This window comes from Hoplias malabaricus, chromosome X2, assembly GCF_029633855.1.
Source record: "Hoplias malabaricus isolate fHopMal1 chromosome X2, fHopMal1.hap1, whole genome shotgun sequence".
NCBI lineage: Eukaryota > Metazoa > Chordata > Actinopteri > Characiformes > Erythrinidae > Hoplias > Hoplias malabaricus.
This window is the reverse complement of record NC_089819.1, coordinates 8,818,185-8,845,277: the sequence shown is the minus strand read 5'-3', so window position 1 is coordinate 8,845,277 and position 27,093 is coordinate 8,818,185. Positions and strand designations below refer to the sequence as shown.

Here is a 27,093-nt window from a genome sequence, read left to right as displayed (position 1 = left end):
GCGCTCTTGAGGTGTTATAGAAGCCCAGGTTGCTTTGAAAGCCACACTCAGCTCAGCACTCAGTCTCGTCACATTCTAAATTGCAGTGTGAAATCAACACTTACTGGGCAGCCATAGCTTAATAGTTAAAGAAGAGTGCTTAGGACTGAGAAGTCATTGGTTTGATTCCCAAAACTGGCAGGAAAATTTAGGGCAGTGGGAGTGAAGGAACAACACTGTCCTCCCTCCCTCCACGGCTGAGGTGCCCTTAAGCAAGGCGCCAAACCCACAACTGCTCCCTGGGCACCAGGGATGACTGCCCGCTGCTCTGGGTGCGTGTACACAGTCCCTAGTGCAGTGTGTGTTCACTGCCACAGATGGGTTAAATGCGGAAGACACATTTGTACGTTGTACAATGACAAATAATTGCACATTTCATTTAATTTCAAATAAAAAAAAAAACACAAGCTTTGGTTTGGAAACGAATTTTCAGGTGTGAAAATGCTCTAATGTTCTCCATCAGTGTGTAAAAACTATAAGGTGCTCCTGTGGACTGTGGAGCTGAGGGAGGGGACAGTGAGTGAAGGAGCAAGGTATTCATAATGTTCTGATGAGCCAAAATCTTCAAATTCTCCAACTGTGTCTCGTATATCTGGTTGAGCTGGGTAAAAGGGGCATTTAAAACTTTAAGTATTGAGATGAAGTATTAATATTTGGGTGAAATAAGCCTTTAGAAGTATTCAGATATGTTAGTAATGGTTGGGTGGAATATGGTTTTAACTCTATAAGAACTGCAGTCAGAACGGCGAGCTGTCCCCTGGAGTTGAGGCCGTTAACGGCTGCTAACTGACTGACTAACTAACGAACTAATTAATTATATTTCTTTAAATATGGCTCTTCTGAGGTCACGCTTCACACTCCAGCTCAGTAGGTGGTGATAATTCACATTCACACACATGTCATTCCAAAGAAAAAGACGCACAACACAACACAAGGCTTGAAGCTTCCTGGTTTCTGCTCTCTCCATAGCTAGACACAGTCAAACCAGGTAAACGGGGTTTAAACAACACCGAAACTGGGTTCAGAGGACGTTTAAGCGCGAGGAAAGCTTTTAAGGTATGTTTAAACTTCCAGCTTATGTTTGGGCTTGATATTTAACCATGCGCTAACTTTAAATGCGTGTACATGTGTGAAAAATAACACCATGTCGCTCCCCGATTTTCGAGGTTCTAGGATGAATTTCCTTTCCTACGTTACAGTTTTATATTTTACAACTTTACATACTGTCATTCTGTCTCCTGTCAATGACATTACAGCGTACGCGTTAAGTCTCATCCTCAGGTCTCTGTGTATGCCCCAGAGTTTGTTATTCACTAAATGTTTATGACAAAAACGGTTATAGCTTGCTGATGTTCTGTGAATTTCGCCCAGTTTACTTGGTGTTGTTGTGTACATCTATCGCCTCCTTATTTTCTATTATCAGGAACATGCTGGTACCTGAAATGTTGCTAAGTCAAAGTAAAAATTTTAGAAAAAGATGCACTCTGACTTTTGCTGCCTTTGGGATAAAGGCCTTCCTACTTACTTCTTGTACTGGGCAACATGCAGAAATGAAAGGGGCACATCTGCACACCTCTGTTTGCCAGTCAGTGGTAGGGGCACAGTTGTGTGTGTTTTCTTTTTTATTATTATTATTATTGTTATTATTATTATTTAATTATGTTTTTTATTATTATTTATATATTTTTGTCTAGTAATAAGCCTGTTAAACACCAAATCTATTACTTTAACACTAAAGTGGGCAATACACTGCCAAAGATGGGGACATGAAGGACAAATTAATATGTCATTTCTATTCATCACATTAATATAGTTTATGTTCACTTTCATGAATAAATAAAAACAAACTGTAGAGCCATGTGAAGTATCCTGCTATTTTAAACACTCCATCATCATCTTCGCCCCAAGAAAACCTCCACTAGAGTACTGAATGACTATAGGCTGATGGTACCAACAGACCCCTTTTGTACACTAATGCTGGAAGTATGGCCCAGCGGCTCCTGGGACGGTACACACTGCAGAGCATAGGTACACACTGCAGAACACCGGTACAGAACATCATTACATAGAGCTGCGGAACAGCAGTGCACATAGCAGAACATCGGCACACACTGCAGAACAGCAGGAACAGCAGTGCACACAGCAGAACATCGGCACACACTGCATAACATCGGCACACACTGCAGAACAGCAGGAACAGCAGTGCACATAGCAGAACATCGGCACACACTGCAGAACAGCAGGAACAGCAGTGCACATAGCAGAACATCGGCACACGCTGCAGAACATCGGCACACACTGCAGAACAGCAGGAACAGCAGTGCACACAGCAGAACATTGGCACACGCTGCAGAACATCGGCACACACTGCAGAACAGCAGGAACAGCAGTGCACACAGCAGAACATTGGCACACGCTACAGAACATCGGCACACGCTGCAGAACAGCAGGAACAGCAGTGCACACAGCAGAACATCGGCACACGCTGCAGAACATCGGCACACACTGCAGAACAGCAGGAACAGCAGTGCACACAGCAGAACATCGGCACACGCTGCAGAACATCGGCACACACTGCAGAACAGCAGGAACAGCAGTGCACACAGCAGAACATTGGCAGGGGAAATTTGGGGAAATTGTGAGTCTGGAATTCAGGTTGTACATGTAGATATGTGTTGGTTTATTTTAAAGAAGCCATTTTTATACTGAATATATGCATAGACGTTTTTTTTTTTTGGTAAATCGATATCACATTGCAGCGCAGTACCTGATCTGAATAATGTTGAAACACACTGTCAGCCAGAGCTGTTTCAATTACATTTATATACTACACAGTCATATCATAATATTATGACCATACTTCTGTCCATTCTCTCAGCTTCACTGAGCATACAGCAGCACTTTGTTTTACAATTACAGACTGCAGTCCATATGTTGTTCTGCATACCTTTTGCCCCTTTTCATCCTGTTCTTCAATGGGCAGGTCCCTAACAAATGTTGCTACACGACATCATCATTCATTATTACAGAGCCTCTAGTAATAACATAGCATCACAATGATTTTGAAGGTGTCATATTAAGGAAAATACATAGTTTGCTTTAATTTAGTTTATTGTTTAATTATCATTTGTGGTATTTTTCTCGAAACCGTATGATAGGCACAGTCACAAAGACAACCCTGAGACTCCACAAGTCACTGGATCATTCAACTTTAAAGGGGACATATGAAAAACGCATGTTTTACCTGCTTTTGTATTTCCACTTGGGTCTCTACTGCTCTGAAAAACAAAAACATCCATCCATTTTCTGTGAGTCAGTTGAAAGATTTTGGTGTCAGGAATCATATGCTTCTACAAGCCATTTGGATGGTTCCCTTATTGTGACATCACAATAAGCAAATTTGCATAGAACCACTGCACAGGAGCCACTGTCCTGCTGTGTTTACCGCTCTTATGCTGTGTGTACCAGCACAGGAGCCACTGTTCTGTTGTGTGTACCACTGATCTGCTGTGTGTACCGATACAGGAGCCACCGTTCTGCTGTGTGTACCACTCTTCTGCTGTGTTTACCGGCACAAGAGACATTGTTCTGCTGTGTTTACCAGCACAGGAGACACTGTTCTGCTGTTTGTCCTGCTGTGTGTACCGGCACAGGAGACACTGTCCTGCTGTGTGTACCGCTCTTCTGCGTTGTGTGCCGGCACAGGAGCCACTGTTCTGCCGTTTGTACTGCTGTTCTGCTGTGTGTACCAGCACAGGAGCCACTGTCCTGCTGTGTGTACGGCTGTTCTGCTGTGTGTATTGGCACAGGAGACACTATCCCGCTGTGTGTACAGCTGTTCTGCTGTGTGTACCAGCACAGGAGCCACTGTGCTGCTATGTGTATGGCTGTTCTGCTGTGTGTACCGGCACAGGAGCTACTGTCCTGCTGTGTGTATCGGCACAGGAGCCACTGTCCTGCTGTGTGTACTGCAGTTCTACAGTGTGTACTGGCAAGAAACCTTAATTTCTCACTATTTTGCATTTCTGAAACTGCATCTGCTCTGTGTGAGAATTTTCGGTCCCACTTTTATAAATAAGTGTCTCTAATAACTGTGTAGTTACACATGAACAACATATGCACCAACAATGTAACTACTGATGAATTAGTACCTGTTACAGATGGATTACAATAGTAAAGCTTATGTAATTACAAGTGTGTATCAACTTCAGTTTTGTGTAGCGTATGTTGGTCATACGTCGATAAATATAAATATATTTTTATATTTATATTTATAGTTTGTGTTTATAGCGTTGACCTTATCCAAACTCTTATGATCTCTGATATTGACTTAATGATATTAATTAAAATTTATAATTAGCTTAAGCAATTAAAACGTTAATAGTTAGTTTGAGAATGGGTAATAATCAAGCTAAGTGAGTACTTCAGGATTTTCAGGAAAATTAATGAACAAACTGTATACACTGTGATTTCAAACAATGAAAGTTTTATTTAACAAAGGAAGGATGTTTAATTAACATAGCATAACCTTGTAATCTCACGGCATCACCGCAGGGGAAACCGATTTGACCTTAAGGTGAGCTAGGCACTTCTGGCTTGTGACTAAAATGTTGCTAACTGAGGTTTAATTAATTGTAAATTATAAAGGGACTTAATCAGGCATCAGCTCCTGGAAAAATGTGAGAGTTGCTAGCTTACTCGTTTGCCGTTTCATCGAGCCGTCGCGTCCTGCTGTTTAACCTCCGTGTTCTGGGGTTGTTTCTCGTCGTTTCCACGTCGTGAGAGACAGGCCCGCTTGTGAAGGAGATTCCCTTCGGTTGAGTTAGAAGCTCTCGGCCTCAGGCGGCGCGGCGTCGATCGAGAGTTCCCCTTTTCGGAGAATTGCAGGCGTGGCTGGTTTCTCACCGGAGTGGAGTGGCTTCTTCAGAGTGTTAGCTCGTCTCGTTGTTCGGTTTTCTAGAAGTAATGCCCTCAGAAGTCAGCTTATAACGTTAATATATCTGCTATCAACTAATCAAAAAGGTTGATATCTTATTCTGGCCACGAATAAGCTTCGCCTACTTTGATCACTCGTGAGATCACACTTCGATGGGCAATAAAACAAAACACAATTAAAAGAAAAGAATATATTCAAATCACTCGACGTATTAGTAAGGCTTCATACTCTAGCTAATTCAAGACGTCTCTTGTGAGCTTTGATGAAGTCTTTTTTAAGGTTCTTCTTTGTTTCGTTCGTCGGCTTGAAGAAGAGATAGGCGTCTCGCTGGGAGAGGTTGAACTTGAAGGAGAACAAAGAGAACGCGTGCAGGCGTTCAAAGCGGAAGCGAAATTGAGAGTCAGAGAGAGACAAAGAGTTGAGATGAGTTGAGCTCCCGATCTTCTGAGCTGAACCGCTGAACTGAATTGTGTTGTTCTCTCTCCTGCTGTCCCAACTCGACTCTCCTTTTTTTTTCCAACTCACTTCTGTGTGCCGAGCTGAACTGTTTTTCAAAGCCAGCGCGGTCACGCCCTAATGGGAGGCGTCCTTTTCCGATTGGATGCGAGTTCGAGGCTCACGTGACTCTCACGAGAGAGAGAGAGAGGAGGGGGAGTTTGAATCAGCGATTCACAGAAACGAAATATAAATTTCACGTATTGAAATTCCTTATACATGTTAGTAATATACAACAATGAGCGTACTGGATTATTAATATCAAACATTTACATAAGATTTCATCTTGGGTACGTTGTTTTTACATCCCATTTACAATGATACGTTAGAAGTATTAATTCTGGTGTTAATTCACTTTTCTAATCAGAGACAGAACTTCTTTTCATGGTTGACAACAGTAATACACATCATCTCATTAGAAGGTGGGCGTTCATCTGAGGACACAGAAAGTGACATTAATACATATTGTTTATGCACATTAATCAGAATTTGATTTCATTTCCGTTATTTGTTTAGGCGACCCCGAGCGAGGCACAGTTTCTCCAGTGTCCATTTGGGGTCGCTGTTGGTCCATGCCGTTGGTTGTCGTGTAGATGAGTCAACGGGGGTTCAACCAAAGTCACTTTTGTTAACCATTTGTTGATCCTGTAAGCGATAATGACGAGACCCTGAGGCGCCCCTGTCGTAAAAGGGGGCAGTAAAACTCCCCTCTTTGTTCTATGTCCTTTTTCTTGAAAGCATTATAAACTTGTTATCTTTAGTTCCTGAAGAGAGAAAGGGGGTCGGGGCCATGTGGCCTGGGAAGTGTCTTTGATGTAGATTTTATGCGTGTGCGTAAGGTTCTGTGTTTGTGGGGGGGCTGCAGGATCTTTGCATCCCTGTGGTTTGTGGAATGTTGGCTTCAGGACCAGACGAAGGTCCTGGTCAGAGTGAGAAAGATTTAATTCAAAACTTTTCATTTCTTTATTTCTTCATTTTGATTTTTCATCCTTTATCTATATTCGGTCCATACTCCACTACATTCCCCCCTTTCTTTTGAGTTTTATGATTCGGCAGGGAGCATGGAGCTGAAAAGAACTTTTGCTGTGGAGGAAGGTGAGATCAGCAAGCATATTCAAACACATTTCCAAAGCTGATGTATTCCTATTAGTGTATGGGTGCATATGGAGTGTGTGTATGTTTGCATGCTGAAGGGATTCTAATTATTTAGGGGTAGGTCTTGTTCAAACGCAACCTCGAGAGCTGATTCTTCGACATGGCCTTCGGCTTCATATCTAAAACTTGGGGGTTCACCTCTCTGGGCTCTTTTATGTCTAACGAATTTGACCATTTTATTAGACCAAGTTTCTAACCTGCTCTGGAGGGCTCGAGTGCGTTTGAAATAGAACCAAGCTATACCAAAAGTCAAAAGATATCCTAATCCTACCAGGGTAACTAGTAAGGTGTCCGGAGTGGACCATGCATAGGTGACAGGCTGAACTGGCCATAGGGGTTGAGATGACAGCTCTCTAAGAGTGTTATCTATGGGGGTTAGATCAATGACTTGGGTTCCCTCATATTCTAGGCGAGTTAGTGTTTTAGTATCTAGCTCGATGGTGTGTTTGGAGAAGAACTCTGAGATTTCTATGTCGCTCTCATATTGGTCAGGGTTTAGGTGATACAGGGCCAGGTCTCCTACATGTAAGATTGCATTTACGGGGATGTCTACCCAGAAGGTTTGGCTAGGAAGGAGTACCCTTTCTGAGGTGTCATGTTGATCATAGGTTAGTAGAGCCTCTCTAAAGGGGGTGTTAACCAACCAACGATTTCCAACAATTTCAGCTTGAGTACTGGTTACCAAACGTCGGGGTGTGACGACTACCGGGCATTGAGTAATACTCATCATAGGCTTGAGGCCACAGATCCCATTTGCGCTGTCACGAATGAAAGGTTTGCTAGGGCACAAGTAGTGAATGTCTTTAGTGAGTGTGCACATAAGCAAATTGGGTACCAGATATAGGTCAGGGTTATCGTCTTGGTATGCTACAAGAGATGTTGTCTTTACACGAACGTGGGCAGAATCTTGCCAGAAGCCAACGTTGACAACATCTTTCAAACGGTATATGTTTTCAGGCGCCATTATGGGAAGGTTAACGATGAATGCTAATTCTCGGTCTTGAGGATTAACGTAAATTGGGATGGCGCTACCTAAGGTATAGGCTAGGTGGGCCTGGAGATCAGTAACTACGTCTCGAGTTGCTGTAGACAAAATCTCCTGTACTAAGGATAGAGGCACCAGGTAGGGAAGAATTTTCCCCATGGCTAGGCTATCCACAGAGGAGCTGATTTCTTGTAGCATATCAGACAATAACATATTCACAAGCTGGATGTGGGCAAGGTCAAGTTGCACTACTGAAAGTATAGAGTTAACCGTCTGGAGCGTTTTGTTCAAAGCGACACTGTGAGCGTTGAGCACTACGACGGTGCCACGTAGGGTTTGCCCAATTGTTTGCAGGTGCTGCTGCTGTTTGTCTAATTGGGTTTTAATGTTTGGAATTTCAGCTTGTAATTCCCCTACTTGACGTTTAACAGTGGCTACATTGACGGCATTGACGGCGGACGTTCCGAGACTCAGTAGTGATCCCACAGTTGCAGCTGCCATTAGCAATCCGCCTATGAAGCGTTTAGGTCGTTTGTTAAAACCATTTAGTTCTGATTGCGTTACGGTAAACTTTTGTAGCTGGCGGAGCATGTGAGTTACGTCGGCTTCAGCATGGCTGATAGCTTCCTCAGTCCATCTAACTCCATTCCGGCCAGTCTGCAGAGTGGTTATCGGTAGGTTTTTGCTACACGCTTCGGCGGGATTCAACCGTACGAATACTCTCTGGGTATGGAGGCGGCAATTAGTGATTAGCAGTCCCGGCTGGTCTTTCAGTATTATTCCTGAGTCAGGACCCGGTTCAATCACTTCAGGGAGCACGGCGGTTCCTAGGGAGCCGACGATCAGGAGAATGAGCAGCGGGGCCATCCTACCAGAAGAGATGCTCATGGTTAGACTTAGGGTATTTACGGCGAGTCGTTTAGACAAATTATTAAAATTTTCACGATACCCCCCTTTTGATAAAAGTTTCCTAGGGTAAACACTCTACAATAATTGACGATGAGGGACTAGGGTCTTGCACCCTGAGTGTCCTCAGTCTGGTTAGAAGCTTGTTGCCTGCTAAAGAGTGAGGGAAGAAGGGAAAGGGATAGGAGAACTAAGGTGTGAGTAGAAGGTTGTAGTTGTTCGTTAACCAACACCCTTCCTGCCTTTGGTTCTGTCGTTTATGATCTAACACAAGCGTTAGTATCCCCTACAAGTCCCATGGGGGTTGTGTGTGGTCGGATTTGGTTGCGGTGGACCCATTTGAGTTCAGTACTGCCCCGAGCTTTGTTTATTTTGATCCTGTAAACAACGGGGGGACAGTTTGTCTGTTATCTTATAGGGACCGGACCATCGGGGTAGGAATTTGCGGGCCAAATTCCCCCCTGTTTTTCGCGACCTTCCAACAGGTTGGACAAAGATGTAGTACCATACCTTGTCCCCTATTTGGAGTTCGTCGTGGGATGCTTTGTGGTCATAGTACGCTTTGCGACCTTCTGCACTTTTTTCCAGTTTCTGCTGGGCAAAGGCGAAAGTGGCTTTGAGGTGTTTCTGCAGATCCTCCATATACTGATGAGTGGTGTAGGCTACGGCTATGCTAGCTTCACCTGGCTGATATAACAGATGTAGAGGCAGAGTCATCTGTCTCCCTGTCATCAATTCAAAGGGTGAGACCCCGACCGCATCGTGTGGGGTCAACCGTATGGCCATCAGTACAAGGGGTAGTTTGACATCCCAGTCTCGTTGGTTTGCTGCTACGTACTTTTTCAGTATGCTAACAACAGTTCGGTTGGCTTGCTCTACCTGACCTGAGCTTTGAGGATGGTAGCTAATGTGAAGGCTGGCTTTTACTCCTAAGAGTTGCCAGAGCTGCTGCATGACCTCAGCTGTGAAATGTGTCCCTCTGTCGGAGTCGACACGGTTGGGTAGGCCAAACCGTGAGAAGACATGGTTCATCAGTAAGTATGCAGTGGTTAGTGCTGTGTCATTCGGTGCGGGGAGGCATTCTACCCATTTAGTGAATGCACACGTGACTGTGAGGAAGTACTTGTTACCTCTTACTGTTCGAGTGAGTGGTCCAACCCAGTCTATCTGGAGGTTTGACCAAGGGAAGGATAATCCTTTCTTTTGCAAGGGGGCTCTATGAAGAGGATTCGAGGGTTGAAATTGGCAACATACCAGACAGCCTTTAATGTAATCAGCCACATCTTTTACCATGTGGGGCCAATATGCCACCTGCCTGAGCGCATGGTGTGTTGCTTTGACCCCTTTGTGTCCCGCAGATGGGGAGTCATGGGCGTGCATCAGCATCACCCCCCTGTGACACTGAGGAACCACGCACGTAGGTGAAGTGTGCGAGTCAGTGGCATGAACTAGCAAGCCTTTGACGACTTGGAGGGACGCTCTGGCGCCGTATAGGTCTTTAAGGCCTGGTATGGTGTCAATATCTTGGGCTGTGATGGGATATGTAGATGGGTCAGAGACATGGCTAAGCATTTTAGAAATGGTTGGGTCTCGAGCTTGGAGAGTAACTAAGTCAGCGTCCGAAAAAGCAGGGTTAATAGAGACAATGGTAGGTTTAGCATTGTCAGGCGATGCCTTCGTTACAGTTCGAGACCGTGTGACAGCTAGGACTTTGATGTCGGGCGGGTTTGGATAAAGGGAGGGACCGAATGTCCACGATGTGCCTTCGCGGGCCCCTTGTTTGGCTAAGCTGTCTGCTTGGTCATTGAATTCTTTGTCACACCTGCATGGCGTGTTCCTGGGCTTCGCCCCATGTGAACGGAGTATCCTTTTTCAGGAGGTCATAAAGTGGACGAGCTAGGTCCGCATAGTTTTCTATGAATTGTCGTGAGTAGTTGCATACTCCTAAGAAACTGCGGAGTTCCTTAAGATTGGTGGGTGCTGCGAGGTTTGTTACCCCTTGCGGTTCAACACCATCAGTGCTTACGAGCAGACCGACGTAATTCACTTTTGTTCTGCACCACTGACATTTGGAGAGTGATATTTTCGCACCTGCTGTTGTAAGTTGGTCAAGAACATGATCAATCTCGTCAATGTGTGCCTGTAGGGAGTGGTTACGCATGAGTATGTTGTCCACATATATGAGTGTGCCTCGCTCGCGGGCATCAGGGCATGCTTTGTTTAAGAAAATGTTGAACTCCGTGGGTGAGTTGGCATATCCAAAAGGGCACCGAGTGAATGTGTACTGTCGGTTTGCAAAGGTGAAAGCGAGCTTGTGTTGGTCTTCTGCTTGCACCGGGATGGTCCAGAAGCCAGAGGCTACATCGATGGTGGAAAAGTATTTAGCGTTTCGGACCGAGGGAAGTTCTTGCTCCAATTGTGTCATCGGCCACCGAGACAAGGGAACCTGTTGATTTAGTTTCCGATAGTCGATGGTTAGGCGCCATTTACCATTTGGTTTTATGACGGGCCATAATGGTGCCGAGTACGTGCTGTTACAGGGTCGAATTATGCCCTTTTCCAGCAAGTCATCAATGATTTCTTGTACCAGTTCATAGGATGCCAACGGAATTTTGTATTGGCGGACAAACGTGGGTGGTGCTCCTGGACGAGTGGGAATGCGCACTGAATGAATATCAGTGAGACCACAGTCCATTGAATCTTTGGCAAAAGATTTCTGATATTTAAGAAGCACTTCACGGAGTTTCTCACGTTCTTCTTTGCTTTGGAGGGTGTCGGCCTCCTTTAGAACTTGTTCGACTTGGATACGGAATTCGGAGTCAGATAGTTCTTTTGAAGTACGTGAATTTGAAGTGTCTTCCCCCGCTTCGGGAAGAAGAGATGGTTCCCGGGAGGATTCCGGGGATGAATCTAAAGAAAGAACCGTGACCGTCATTTGATTGTCCTCAGCGAGATCTATCCTGCAAATGGTGTCGTTACTCATGTCCAGAGCTGAGAAGAGAGCAACAGCTCGTGTTGGATGAGTATAGAACACCTTTGATTCTGGATGATCAAGAAGCAGGGATTCAGGCATTGGTCCTATGATCGGGATTCGCAACTCGAAGTCATGGAATTTCGTACTAACTAACCAACCCAGAGGAGATGAGTGAGGGATCGTCAAGGGTTGAGTGGTTTCGTTCGGTATGAACAGATAGGTGGATCTTGCTCGTGTTTCCACCAAAGGTGTGGCTTCGAGGTTGAGGCCTAGTTCGAAGAACTGAGGTGACGGTTGGAAAAGTGCATGCGCGTGGCTTAAGTGTTGGCTAGGTCGCATGACTAAGCGGATGGGTACATTTGCGGTGTTTGCAGGTACCACAAGTGAACCTTGGTTAGTGACCTGACATACCTCGGGAATAGTTTGTCCTGAGCCTAGGTTGCTGAGATCCGAGGACCAGGTTTCCGTTGAAACATCAGTCAAAGACCACAGCACACTATTGAGGGTGTCTACGTGGACGTTGAGGCGCACCAAGAAGTCACTTCCAATGTAGGCGTCGTGCGGCAAGTTAGGGACGACCAAGAAATAATGGGTGATTACCCTTTTGTTCCACTGGACAGTTAAAGCGCAAATTCCATCAGTGGGTGACATTACTTTTGATGTCGGGTTAAGAGGAAAGCGACAAGGACTGCTCACCAAAGGAATATTTGGTTGAGTGAGGCGCAGAGTGTTAAAGAGGATTTGGCTTATGGCGGACTTGTCAGTCCACAGAGCCAGAACTGCATTGTCCACATGATAGTCCTGCATTGTGAGACCATTCACGATGGGAAGGCCGGGAGCGTCTGTTGTGGACGGTTTAGTGAAAGTACACAGGAATGTGTTCCGTTGTTCTAACATGGCACTAGGGGGCCAGGAAGAGACTGCAGTCTCTGGCGTGGCCGCCATGGGCTCAGTTTCCTCTTCCTCAAAGTGAGGGATTTGACTTGGTGGATCTCCTATTGATTCAGGCCGGATTTCGAGACGGCAACACTGAGCTTCCCGGTGGTGTGGGATGCAGATGGGCAAAGGCTCACGCACTTGTGCCCAGATATTTGACCTTTTGAAGTCAATCAGTGGTTTGAAGCGATTAAGGAGATCTTTGCCGATGAGGAAGGGAATTGTTTCGAGAGGAGACACATGAACTGGATGCACTAAAGTCATTGGTCCAATGGCTAAGTGTATTAGTGCCATAGATTGGATAGTGAGGCCTGCATGTGAATACGGCTGAATTTTAAGAGAACAGTTTTGGAGCTGTATCTTGCGATTTTCACGCCGCGCAATGGCTCGAACCTGGTGGAACAAGGCGGAAGACATGAGCGTGACATCTGATGCAGTGTCCAACAGGGCCTCATGTACTAGCCTTCTCTCCACAATGGTGGACAAATAGAATTTGCGTGCAACCCCTTTCTCAGTTAAGTGTCCCATGAATTGTTGGACGGGGGTGTCACCTTCAATGACTGAAGGGTCATTTGGCGTTAAACCTTCTTTACCGTCTAACTGAACAACCAAAACAGCACTGGAGGGTGGTTGCGAGTCACCCCCCTGTATCATTGGGTCTTCAGTGTTTGTTTGGGTCACGAGGAGATTGCACGGTGCGCTAGAAGACGGAGCTTCGCTTGTCACTTCTCCTACATAACTCTCTAACATTTCTAGGGTGTTAGAGGGTGGCTTTGGGTTAGACCGCAAAGAGGTGATAGAAAGAACGTCAGGTTTTTTCTTTTTCTCTTTACAAATCATTGCAAGCATTCGGCGGATGTCCTCTATCTCCTTAGAGCTGAATTCCATGCCTTTAAGCTTGTCTTTGGTGTGATTTTCTTTATTTTGATACCAGTATCTCTCTTTCTTTTCTCTATTAGAATCAGAAAGCTGGTTCTGAGCTGTTCGCTCATATCCCTTATGGGGATGTGATGGTTTTCCACGGCCCGCACCGCGGTTTTCTGCAGGGTAATAGTCATGACCATACCCAGCCCTGTCCCGAGGGTTCCAGAAATCTTTGTCGCGATTTCTGTCTGGCCTGTGAGGAGGGTAGCGCTTGTATTGATGTGAGGGCAGATGAGGCTTCGGGCCCTCACTGGTCCACGGAGTGGAGGAAGGGTCCAGGGCGGATCTTGGTGGATCGGCCTGGGTGACACCTTCCAACTCTAAGTGTGGGGAGCTGGAGTCGACATTAAAGACTTGGGGTGTTTCGGACCGCCTGTTGGGAATTTGTTGGGATTTTAGGAAACCTCTGAGTGCTAAATCACGCAGCTGCCTGCTAGACAGGGTGCGAGGGCAAGCTGAGACTCCCAGCTGATGACTGGTGTGGGGATGGAGGTTTTGGATAAATAATGATTTGAAATTTAACTCTTCCTCCATTCCAGAGTCATTTCTAGGTCCGAAATACGCCTGTCTGAGTCGGTTATAATATTGCTGAGGGGATTCCTGGCGTTGCTGTTTTATGTTCAAAGCAGCAGCCAGTCCGGTCTGTGACAGGTGATTGGAGAATTCCTCCTCCAATGCTTGGCACAGCACATCATATCGCGCTTTTACATAGTCTGGCTGACGTTCAATGAAGTTACTGACGTCTCGGTTGGAGGTCAGTTTAATCACATATAGTCTGTCATCTATGGTGATCCCGGGAAACCTTTGGAGGTAGAAGTCAATATCTTTTAGGTAGGAAAAGATATCATTAGAACCGTCAGGTTTGGGATCAAAGCGGGTTATATTACGTGCGATTTTATCTAGGTCCTTGTATGAGGGACCGTGAGAGGGTAAAGGTTGAGGGGACCAGACACTTGGTTGCAGTGTTCTGGGTCTAGCAGGGCGTTGTAAGGGACAGCTGACAGGAGACGCAGGGGAAGGTGAAATACCCGTTGATACCAGAGGAGGTGCTGCAGCAGCTCTAAAGGTTACGGTCCCTGAGTCTGGTTCCTGATCCTCACTATCTTCCTGCTGGCCTTGTCTTTCTGTAGCAGCACTAGGTGGCACATCAGGATTGACCTGGGGCAGTGTGTTCCCTTCAGCTATTTCGCTTTAAAGTCGACTTAGCTCTGCCTCTACCTTTGCCTGCTGTCGCCGTGATACGTCGAGCTCACGTTCACTGGCCCTGAGCTGTACTACAGCGAGGAGGGCTATTTGACCTAATGCCTCAGTTAGGGGCTTGCCCTTGAGGATGTCGGTTAAGTGGTTCTCTACCCACTTAGCCACCATGTGGTCACGATGGGCCTGTGAGGTTTTCTGCACAGTTTCTGCGAGTCCCGGCCCCACATCACTGGTGATGCTGGTCAGAACAGAGAATGCCTCATCCCACAAACCTTCTACATATACTTCCGAGGAAAAAGTCCCTTCTGCCATGTTAGTTGTGTTTTAACTGCGAGGTGTAACTTACTTCTATTTAGTTAGGATTAATTCCGTTAATCCCTTTTCTAACTAAACCTGAACTAAATTCACCTGTATTGAGTGCTCTAAGAGTAACTGCTAGTCTGTATGGTGTTAGAGTTCACTTGTGAATCTCTAAGGGAAGTCTGTTAGTAGCAGAGGGTGGAGTGAAAATTGCTAGACGCAAGTGAGCAAAAGAAAAAGATTTTTTTTTTTTTTAATAATTAAAATTATGAAAAAATTTTGAATTAAAGAATTGTCGAAAAAATTTGGATTAAAGAATTTTAAAATTAAGTAAGATTTATTACTAGATATAATTTCCAATTAAGCAATTATGAAAAAAAAAATTCTGAAGTAAAGAATTATTAAGAATAGCGAAATTAAAAGACTCTCTCTTTTAACTGCGTTTGTGATCTGGTACCAAGTTAAAGTGTCAATCTCTAATTACTGCACACTGTCTGCTGTAGTTGTATCAACTTATTATGCTTCCAAGCCTTTACTTGTAATTATTCAGATGTGCAGAGTTTAGAGACAGCCACTAGAGCTGTAACACCAGGTCTTATCAGTGTGAACTGGTCGACAATTTCAATTGCGATAGCAAGTTTCTCCACTAGAGGGTACTGAAGGTAAGTCTGAATGGCAACAGCAAGCTTCAGTATTTAAGCTGAACTTAAATTGTAATACCAGACTGGGACACCAGAGGGCGACAAGCAAGTTGTAATGCAATAGCAGCAATGGACACCAGTCGGCGCTGGTGGAAATCCCAATAAACACGGCACGAGCAGACACAATATAACACAAATGGGAATTTCCACTGTAGCGGGAAGTTTCAACACTAGAGGGCGTTATCAAGTTAAAATCTAAAATGGGATAAAGATTTTAAACGCTCAGATACTTTATCAAAAATAAAAATTAAAATTTAAAAGGGGAACAGAGATTTTACACTAAGGTATTTTAAAAGAATTTCATCTGTAATGACAACTTTTAAATACCAGAGGGCTGCTAAACACTTAGGTTGCCTCGGCGGGCAACCTCCCAACCACTAGAGGGTGTACGGGAATCAAACGTCAAGGGTAGCACCACACTTCATCACAAGGAGGAGCACGGGAGGACACGCTTCAAAAGACGCTAGTTATGAAGTAGTTGTCCCTGCAATTACGCACTTATACCACAAGAGGGAATTAGTCTTCCTCTGTTTTGGGGGAGTTTTGAATTTCCCTCCTTAGTTTCAGCTCCGCCCCTTCAGAGGGGGTCGTTCCTTTCCTGAATTCGCGTTCAGTTTAACAGGAAGAGCTGATGAGAGCAGACCTCTCATAACACAAGCCGTATCTTCGGCTGATTCTTTTAATAACCTCCCAATCGCCTAGCGCGCAATCTCGTTATTAACGCTGGTAGCAACCCAGTTTAAAACGAATGGAGGTGTTCGGTTTGGTGGTCTCACTTCGCCGGAATTTCGCGGCGGGAGGTCGAATCCGACGGTACTTATCCCAGAACGGAGTTCCGCGTAATGGGGGTGTACCCAGGCCTCAATTTAATGCATGCAAAATGGCGCAGAGCTGCGCTCTTTAAAACAACCAAGCTTATTTTCTCAACGGTATATACCACAGAACAGTTTTTCAAAAGTAATAAACACAACACGAAATTGCCCACATCAAGCTTTGAATCTCAATTGTTATTCAGCAACACAAACCGCGGAAAGTATTTCATAAACCCAAGCTGAGATTGTTTCAGTGTTTTACAGTTTGTACACTAAAAAGCCTTTTTCCTGGCCTCGCGTGGGCGCCAAAAATAATAAAAATGTAATATGTAGCGTATGTTGGTCATACGCCAATAAATATAAATATATTTTTATATTTATATTTATAGTTTGTGTTTATAGCGTTGACCTTATCCAAACTCTTATGATCTCTGATATTGACTTAATGATATTAATTAAAGTTTATAATTAGCTTAAGCAATTAAAACGTTAATAATTAGTTTGAGAATGGGTAATAATCAAGCTAAGTGAGTACTTCAGGATTTTCAGGAAAATTAATGAACAAACTGTATACACTGTGATTTCAAACAATGAAAGTTTTATTTAACAAAGGAAGGATATTTAATTAACATAGCTTAACCTTGTAATCTCACGGCATCACCGCAGGGGAAACCGATTTGACCTTAAGCTTAAGCTAGGCACTTCTGGCTTGTGACTAAAATGTTGCTAACTGAGGTTTAATTAATTGTAAATTATAAAGGGACTTAATCAGGCATCAGCTCCTGGAAAAATGTGAGAGTTGCTAGCTTACTCGTTTGCCGTTTCACCGAGCCGTCGCGTCCTGCTGTTTAACCTCCGTGTTCTGGGGTTGTTTCTCGTCGTTTCCACGTCGTGAAAGACAGACCCGCTTGTGAAGGAGATTCCCTTCGGTTGAGTTAGAAGCTCTCGGCCTCAGGCGGAGCGGCGTCGATCGAGAGTTCCCCTTTTCGGAGAATTGCAGGCGTGGCTGGTTTCTCACCGGAGTGGAGTGGCTTCTTCAGAGTGTTAGCTCGTCTCGTTGTTCGGTTTTCTAGAAGTAATGCCCTCAGAAGTCAGCTTATAACGTTAATATATCTGCTATCAACTAATCAAAAAGGTTGATATCTTATTCTGGCCACGAATAAGCTTCGCCTACTTTGATCACTCGTGAGATCACACTTCGATGGGCAATAAAACAAAACACAATTAAAAGAAAAGAATATATTCAAATCACTCGACGTATTAGTAAGGCTTCATACTCTAGCTAATTCAAGACGTCTCTTGTGAGCTTTGATGAAGTCTTTTTTAAGGTTCTTCTTTGTTTCGTTCGTCGGCTTGAAGAATAGATAGGCGTCTCGCTGGGAGAGGTTGAACTTGAAGGAGAACAAAGAGAACGCGTGCAGGCGTTCAAAGCGGAAGCGAAATTGAGAGTCAGAGAGAGACAAAGAGTTGAGATGAGTTGAGCTCCCGATCTTCTGAGCTGAACCGCTGAATTGAATTGTGTTGTTCTCTCTCCTGCTGTCCCAACTCGACTCTCCTTTTTTTTTCCAACTCACTTCTGTGTGCCGAGCTGAACTGTTTTTCAAAGCCAGCGCAGTCACGCCCTAATGGGAGGCGTCCTTTTCCGATTGGATGCGAGTTCGAGGCTCACGTGACTCTCACGAGAGAGAGAGAGAGGAGGGGGAGTTTGAATCAGCGATTCACAGAAACGAAATATAAATTTCACGTATTGAAATTCCTTATACATGTTAGTAATATACAACAATGAGCGTACTGGATTATTAATATCAAACATTTACATAAGATTTCATCTTGGGTACGTTGTTTTTACATCCCATTTACAATGATACGTTAGAAGTATTAATTCTGGTGTTAATTCACTTTTCTAATCAGAGACAGAACTTCTTTTCATGGTTGACAACAGTAATACACATCATCTCATTAGAAGGTGGGCGTTCATCTGAGGACACAGAAAGTGACATTAATACATATTGTTTATGCACATTAATCAGAATTTGATTTCATTTCCGTTATTTGTTTAGGCGACCCCGAGCGAGGCGTAGTTTCGCCAGTGTCCATTTGGGGTCACTGTTGGTCCATGCCATTGGTTGTCGTGTAGATGAGTCAACGGGGGTTCAACCGAAGTCACTTTTGTTAACCATTTGTTGATCCTGTAAGCGATAATGACGAGACCCTGAGGCGCCCCTGTCGTAAAAGGGGGCAGTAAAACTCCCCTCTTTGTTCTATGTCCTTTTTCTTGAAAGCATTATAAACTTGTTATCTTTAGTTCCTGAAGAGAGAAAGGGGGTCGGGGCCATGTGGCCTGGGAAGTGTCTTTGATGTAAATTTTATGCGTGTGCGTAAGGTTCTGTGTGTGTGGGGGGGCTGCAGGATCTTTGCATCCCTGTGGTTTGTGGAATGTTGGCTTCGGGACCAGACAAAGGTCCTGGTCAGAGTGAGAAAGATTTAATTCAAAACTTTTCATTTCTTTATTTCTTCATTTCGATTTTTCATCCTTTATCTATATTCAGTCCATACTCCACTACATTTGCTTTTTGTAATTACACAAGTGGATCTTAGTTTTTTTTTCCACAGAAAGCAGTAAATATGCTTCATACGTATTTGAATTAATTTGTGCTGTCACACACACACACACACACACACACACACACACACACACACACACATATATATATATATATATATATATATATATATATATATATATATATATATGTGTGTGTGTGTGTGTGTGTGTGTGTGTGTATTAGTGCTTTGCTGATTGATAAGACAAAGATCCATAATTCCTGTCTAAATTGATAAAATGATGAACGTGTTGAAAATTTCCCATCACTATTAGGATACTATTAGTACTGAATAACTCTTAATATGCAATTCTGCAGTAATATTATATATGTTACAATAAGATAAGTAGTAGTTTCATTTTAATTTTTAATGGTTAACTATTCCAGAGTAATTTTGTAAAACTTTAAAATAAGTGGACAGTTCTTATGTAGTTGGTGTGTAAGTACTGTGTAATAACAGAAAGGTATAATGATATGATTAGGTTACCATGATACAACGCATTTATTCCTCAGTAATTATATAAAAGTTACACTTTAAAATAAGTGGACAGTTCCTGTATATTTATGTAGGTACTATGTATTAATTGAGTGGTAATTATAGACATTGTTTATGGCTAATAATAATGCAATACATTTAAATAATTTCATAAATGTTACATTGTGAAATAACGGACATCTGCTGTACTATCACATTACAGAACGGTTTAAAGCTGAAACAATGTCTCAACAATAACATAAATATTAGCTAAACGTTAGAAACTATGGCAAATCCAGTTGAATGTCTTAATGTAAGTTAATACATACCTGCCAGAAAAGGCTTCTGGAACAAAAAAAAATTGTTCCAGTGTGATTACTAATGTATTCAAATTAGTTAATTATTACATGTTTGTAATTACATTAATTACATGAGAGAATATGCTGTTACAACTATGAAGATTCACTTGTGTAATTACAAAAGGCAAAACTGAAGTTGATACACATGTAATTACATAAGCTTTACTACTGTAATCCATCTGTAACAGGTATTTCATCAGTAGTTACATAGTTGTTGTTCATGAGTAACTACACGGTTATTAGAAGCACTTAATATAAAGTGGGACTGAAAATTCTCACCAGCTTCCTTGCATGGAGTCCTCCAGCGTTCACTTGAGCAGTTTGCATGCAAGTGTGAAGCGGTCGGTATGCGGATCAGCACCTCCAAGTCTGAGGCCATGGTTATCTCCCGAAAACAGATGGCATGCTCCCTTCAGGTAGTGGGGGAGAACCTACCCCAAGTGAAGGAGTTCAAGTATCTTGGGTTCTTGTTCATGAGTGATGGGAAGAGCAATTCTGAGATTGACTGTAGGTTAGGTGCAGTGTCTGCAGTAATGCGATCATTGTACCGGACCTTCGTGGTGAAGAGAGAACTGAGCCATAAAGCAAAGCTCTCAATTTACCGGTCAGTCTACGTCCCCACTCTCATCTATGGTCATGAGATCTGGGTAATGAGATTGTGGATACAAGTGGCCTAAATGGGCTTTCTCCGATGGGTTGCTGGGCGTACTCTCCATGATCGGGTGAGGAGCTCAGTGATTAGGGAGGAGTAGAGTCGCTGCTCCTTCGCGTTGAGAGGAATCAGTTGAGGTGGTTCGGGCATCTGATGAGGATGCCTCCTGGACGCCTCCCACTGGAGGTATACCAGGCACGTCCAACTGGAAGGAGGCCCTAGGGTAGACCCAGCACACGCTGGAGGGATTATATCTCCCGGCTGGCCTGGAAATGACTTGGGATCCCCTAAGAGGAGCTGGTGGAGGTTGCGCGGGACAGAGACGTCTGGGCTTCTTTACTCACCCCATTGCCACAACGACCCTGAAATGGATTGAGCAGCAAAGAGGAAGATGATGATGATGATGATGATATATCCCAGTCTGTGACTCACAGTCTGCAATTTGTACAAATAGTTAAATTAATTAATATATATTTTTGGTATTTATAAATATATCATAATTTTATGTGAAAATAAATACATTTGTTTAAACTCACATCGCATATATTTGTAGAATAACAGTCTCTCACGTCAGGTGCATTTGTTCATTTCCTCTTGCGGGTTTTTGGATTTTGAGACTCTCTTTTCACATTTCACCCGATCCAAATACAAATGCAGCCTGTTCCATAAAAGTGGCCAGCAGGCGAACAAGCCACCGCTAATAATAATAATATAAATGGACACAAAATTAGGAAGCGGGATGTTACTGTAGGAGGACAATGAAGGGGTTTGAAAGAAAACTTACTAAAATTACAGACAAAAGTGAGCGTTAGAATATTTAATTTTGCCTGTTGTTATTTGGCTCATAAAAAAAACAATTGGTGCCTGATATTTATTTATTTATTCATTCATTTTTTTAGAAGCTTTCTGCTCCTTGTTTTTTTTTTTTTTTTGTCCTTCATTATGTCACGGATCACGAGGCGGACTGACAGAGGCGGACACACTTGCTAAAACACAAATACTTTTATTTACAAAACAAGACAGACTAAGATAACTAGTGAGAAGACATAAACAAAGAAATACTGAGACTGAGAAACATGGAAACAATGACTTGGACAGAGAAAGGGAACTGGACATAGAAACCTAGAAAGAGAGAGCTAAACACACAAAGAGAGAAACAGACTAATTTTAGACAGAACTAAACAGACACAAAGCAACACAGACTAAACTTGAACATAGACATAAACCGAGTAAACTCACCAACAGACAAAGAGACAAAAGAGATACAAAGACTGACTTAGAGGGTAAAAGAAAATAGTAAGACAGACAGACCAGAGAGTACAACACATAGGTGAAATGTTCAACAAACAGGAGAGACACAAGGGAACTTAAATACAGGACACAAATGAGACACACCTGGACAGATAACGAGGACGGGTTAACAAATGACAGATGAGGAGGCGGAACAAAGGCGGAGACTAGAGCATAAACAAACATAGCCATGTGCTAAAAAGAGCACATGACCGGGGAAAACAGAGGTGACGAGACGAGGGCGTGACACATTACTTTTCAGCTCATTTTAGCAATAGTGTTAATACTGATAACATAACACTTGATTTCTTTGAATTGATGTATACATTTTACCTTAATTTTGTTATAAATTTGCCTTTATATTTAATTAATCAATCAATAAATAAATAAACAATCAACAAATTAGTCAATTATAAAAAATAATCCTTTTTTGCAGTCGTAGAAAAAGGTTATCTGATGTAAATTTTACCTTTTAACCTTCTTTTGTTTATTTGACTCATCTTTTTTACTGTCTCCCTTTCTAATATTTTTCCCTCTGTAGTTGAATGATGAAATCCTGCAGCAGTTATCAGAGTTCCCTGTTCTTACTCTTCACCACAATGATCATTGGTAAGTCATGCACATTAACGTCTTTATGCTCTTCTTAACCTAACCACCAAAACTCACCTGGGCACAGAGTACGGCTGCCCCCTGTTTTCACTGCCTCTAATCACTAGTGTGTGTGTGAGAGTGTGGTTGTTCTCTGCTACGGATGGGTTAAACGCAGAGGTCAAATTTCATTGTACGGTTGTACAGTGATCATAAAGCATATCACTAATTCATTGTTTACCTGTCTAAACTTTGGGGTTTCTTGACCTGCTGGAGCTTATTTAATGTAGCACTTAGTAATTTCTACCACCAAAATGTAGCAAACACTGTTCCTGCAAGTAACTAGTTATTAATTTGACCTTTTCTATGATGTGCCACTTAAATGTAATGAAGAGTCAAATTGCCTTATAGTCCTAAATTAAAAATTAAAAAGTGATAATGTTGCCAGGAGGGTTTTAGGAGACATTGTTTCAACGCATACTATATACCTTCTGTCTCAATCTCTATTTCAGTGGCTGAATCGGCTGTTCCCTCGGTAAAAGTGAAGCTCCATGACAACGCAACTCTCCCTTGCTCTGAGAGTTGTTCAGGTGTGGTCAGATGGACTGTGTACCATAAACCAGATGATGTTCTGGCTGAGTGTAGTCAGACAACATGCAGATCTCTAAAAGAAGGATACCATATGTCACATGATCAGTATTTAAGAAGAGATCTCTCTCTCAACATCGTTAAAGCTGATTTCAATAAGAGAGCCCTTTACACATGTGTCTGTGACAGTAAAGACCTCTGTGATGTGAGCCTTCAGATTGAGCGTAAGTGTTCTTATGTGTTATTAACTCACTGTCACTGACTGATTTACGAATACATGTTTTATTATTTATTTACAATCAAACAAGATTGTGACTTTTTTTCTGCAGCACTGCATACCCCAGTTCAGATAAAGACCAATGAGTCTCTGATGTTGAAATTGGACATTTCTGAGGCGGTGGAGGTGATCTATAATGGCACGGATGAAACTGGACCGTCCAAGGGTCAGATCTGTACGATTGAGGGGCGCACTTTACAGTGTAAACCTAATTACAGAGATAGAGCTTTACTAACATCTGCCCTTGAACTCAGAGAAATGGCTATCTCTGATAGTGGAGTTTATACTGTAATGGACACCCACAACAAAGAGATCATTCACATCTACAGCGTGACTGTTAAAGGTATGAAAGTAATACCATTTGCACCACAAATTCTTACTCAGGCGCTTTAAAGCATTACTAAACATATTCCTTCCACATTAATTGTCTTCTTCCTGTCTATTAAACCTACAAGTTTGATTTATAGTGTATTAAAAGCAGAAGATTATCTCAGGAACTGGCAAAAATAAATAAATGGAAAAAAGTAGATTATGCACTGCTTTAGCTGTAAGAGCACATGCAACATAAAGCTCAAAATGCAGCTAGGAATGCAGAATAATTTAATATTATTTATACTAAATTTTGTACTAATGTTTTAGGATGCATTATATTCTGGGGCAGTGGGGTAAAGTAATCTTGGGATTCACTGCTGGGGTGCTTAGACCCGAAGTTTTGTTTAGTGGGTAGAACTGTTGTACACTAATGAGGTGGTGAACTCCTTGCTGTTTCTGGTCAGAGTAGCAGTCCTAGTCTAAAAGTTCATGTGGTGATTGGTGTCTGACTGGCCCTTTTCACCTGGTCCAATGCAATTAACCAACTCACCTGGCTCGCACAGACATGTGTGACTAAGAGGGAACTGTTTGTATGGTTTAGCCTCTCAGATACCAATAGTTGCTGCTGTAAATAATATGGGTTTTCAGTCTGAGATCCTTCATTTATTGTTTTATGCCTTTTTTTTATAGATGACCACTGTGTAGTCCCCACCCCTGCCTCACAGGGTATGTGTTACAGCTTACTCAGATACTCATCTACTGATTTAAACATCCATTCAGAAAACTCTTTTGGAAAATTATTTTGAAATATTTCCTACAAAATGTTGAAACTAACCATTGCATTTCAAAGGTCAATCACCACATTAACTTTTAGACTAAGACTGCTCCTCTCAACAGAAACAGCAAGAAGGAATTGACCACCTCATACTGAATTTGGGGTTTATATTGGTTATCAGTTATAATCATCAAATTAAAAGAAATAAACACTTGAAATATGTGTGTAATCTGTGTGTAATGAATGAGTATAATTTACAAGTTTCACTTTTTGAATGGAATTACTGAAATAATCAACTTTTTCATGATATTCTAATTTTATGACCAACACCTGTATATTTTGGGGCAGTGGGGTAAAGGATGCTTGGGATCCCCTGCTGATGTGCTTCCATCTGAGGCTGTGGCCATTGGGGCCGACCTCGGAGCTGAAGTTGTGTTTAGTGGATAGAACTGTTGTACACTAATGAGGTGGTGAATTCTTTCTTGCTGTTTCTGGTGAGAGTAGCAGTCCTAGTCTAAAAGTTCATGTGGTGATTGGTGTGTGACTGGCCCTTTTCACCTGGTCCAGTGCAATTAACCAACTCACCTGGCTCGCACAGACATGTGTGACTAAGAGGGACCTGTTTGTACCCTGTTTAGCCTCTCAAATACCAATAGTTGCTGCTGTAAATAATATGGGTTTTCAGTCTGGGATCTTTCATTTATTGTTTTATGCCTTTTTTTTTTTATATAGATGACCGCTGTGCAGTTTGCCCCACTGACTCACTGGGTATGTGTTACAGCTTACTCAGATACTCATTTACTGATTTAAACATCCATTCAGAAAACTCTTTTGGATAATTATTTTGAAATATTTCCTACATAATGCTGGAACTAAACATCACATGATGTGTACTTTTTTGTTTCTTTGTGTGCAGTTGCTGTTTCAGTGTTGGCACTCTTTGTGGTGATATTTTTTGTTTTTATGGTGATACTTTTCGTTTTTGTGGTGCTCGGGCGGGTGGAAATTTCGAAGCTGAAGAGAAAAAATCAGGAGCTCCAGATGAATTTGATGAAACATGAACCAGATAAAAATCCTAATAGTTTGAACGGACATGGAATTTCAGTAGATGAAGAGAATCTACCATTGTCATCTTCCAGGAATGAGGTCCAGGTTTAACATGTTTAACCAGTGCTTCACAGCCTTTTTTATTCTGCACCTATCTAAGTGTTAACTGTGTGTGTGTGTGTGTGTGTGTACAGGGACACTGTTAGGGATTTTGGACCCGATGAAAAGATATCACTCTGGGTCCAACCACCCAAAAAAAAATGTAGCATTTGATCAAAGACTTATACCCTCTATATTGAAAAATTCTGAAAAACATTTTACAGTTTGTAATTTTAATAGTTCAGTTATTGAATGTAAAATTAACATTAAGCAATAACATCCGAATTTTAATATAATATCACATTATCATATATAGAACTGGATAATCAATTAACTAGTTGGCTATTTTAATCAATAATGGCACAGACCAGCTTGGCTTGTCATTAGAAAAATCAACATATACTGTGTTTATGTCCTAAAGAATGTTATGCTGGACAACCAGCACTAGCATCCTGTTAGTAACCAGCACCAGACTAGCAAAAACCAACATACACCAGCAGGCATGATTTTCTGTACTTTTGTTTACCAGCAGGGTGTGGAAAAGTAAATACAGGGTAAATCTTTTTTTTATATTCGGCTTATATTCTGTTTAATAGCTATGAGTTTAAATTTGTAGAAAAATTTCTTCAACACTACATTTTAAAATACCACCAGCTTAAAAAAACTGCCAATATATTTTGACCGCCAAATAATGACCACCTTAAAAAAATTGCCATTTTATTTAGACTTACAAATCAAATAAATGACCATTTCAAATAATCCTTAAAACCTTAAGCCTGCCAATATATTTTGACTGCCACATAAAAAAAACTCCACTTTTTTTAATGTAGACATCCACCTTAAAACTTCAAATAACCCTTAAAAGACTTTCAATATATTGAACGCCACATTAAAAAAATCCATCAATGATTTGAATGGGGGAGTGAATACCTTTGGCAATATAGTGTATGTGTGTTTGAGTGTGCAAATGTGTATAAAGGTGTGTCAATTTGTGTGTATTGTCATGAAATTGTGCCAGAGAATGAGATTGTAAATACAGATGATTATATTGTACATGAGATTATATTTATTATTGTTGCTCTTATTACATTTTTACTTTTATTTTTTATTTTTTTACAAGTAAATTTGTACTATGTGCTTGTTTGAGTAAAAAACATCATATTTCAACTTTTTACTTGAGTATTCTTTGACTAAATTATTAGTAATTCTGCCACCTCTGCCTACTCATTAATCTGTAGGGGCAACTCTGTTGCTACCTACAAGATTTGACTACCTTGGAAATCAATAGTTAACAGATAAGAAACCTACTTGCAGGAAAATGCACTCGCATGCAGGGAATTAACTCTGGCTGACTGGGTGGGTCCAATTTGGCTATGCCCCTGGGGAACAGACAGGCAAACATTTTTAAGGGGGTTCAGGACTCACTTATTTAAACTTTTGGACCCCTGAAAGCCACAAAATAATTTTTTGGGTGTCAAATATGTTATAAAACTACGGTGTCCATCAATCTTACTGAGACAAAAATAAATGCCTTAATGTGAATTCAGAATAAAAAATATTTTAGCTGGTTTTGCTGGAAAAGGCCGGCTTTTAACTAACCAGTGCTAAACTCTGCTTTACTGGAGATACCTGCAGCACTTTTTTCACTCCAAACTGCTCTAGCTC

The 27,093-nt window shown here is 42.1% G+C and overlaps 1 protein-coding gene and 1 pseudogene across 2 annotated transcripts; one reads left to right on the top strand and one right to left on the bottom strand.

Moving 5' to 3' along the window:
- Positions 1-27,093, bottom strand: part of LOC136676576 (uncharacterized) — a 310,723-nt pseudogene that overhangs the window by 210,833 nt on the left and 72,797 nt on the right.
- Positions 975-26,577, top strand: LOC136677297 (uncharacterized). Of its 2 annotated transcripts, XM_066654800.1 has the most exons (7): positions 975-1,095; positions 22,284-22,351; positions 22,843-23,142; positions 23,248-23,538; positions 24,198-24,233; positions 25,015-25,050; positions 25,199-26,577. In XM_066654800.1, the coding sequence occupies exons 2-7, from the start codon at positions 22,288-22,290 to the stop codon at positions 25,438-25,440; spliced, it is 969 nt and encodes a 322-aa protein (XP_066510897.1). In that variant the 5' UTR covers positions 975-1,095; positions 22,284-22,287; the 3' UTR covers positions 25,441-26,577. The 2 variants fall into 2 exon arrangements, with proteins under 2 accessions (XP_066510897.1, XP_066510898.1); XM_066654801.1 differs by lacking the exon at positions 24,198-24,233.

Bases quoted from the DNA above. Each gene is read 5' to 3' on its own strand.
- LOC136677297 (XM_066654800.1), top strand. From the start codon at position 22,288: ATGATGAAATCCTGCAGCAGTTATCAGAGTTCCCTGTTCTTACTCTTC. The intron at 23,143-23,247 runs GTAAGTGTTCTT...TTTTTTCTGCAG, and splicing joins TGTGAGCCTTCAGATTGAGC to CACTGCATACCCCAGTTCAG. The intron at 24,234-25,014 runs GTATGTGTTACA...TTTTTTATATAG, and splicing joins CCCCACCCCTGCCTCACAGG to ATGACCGCTGTGCAGTTTGC.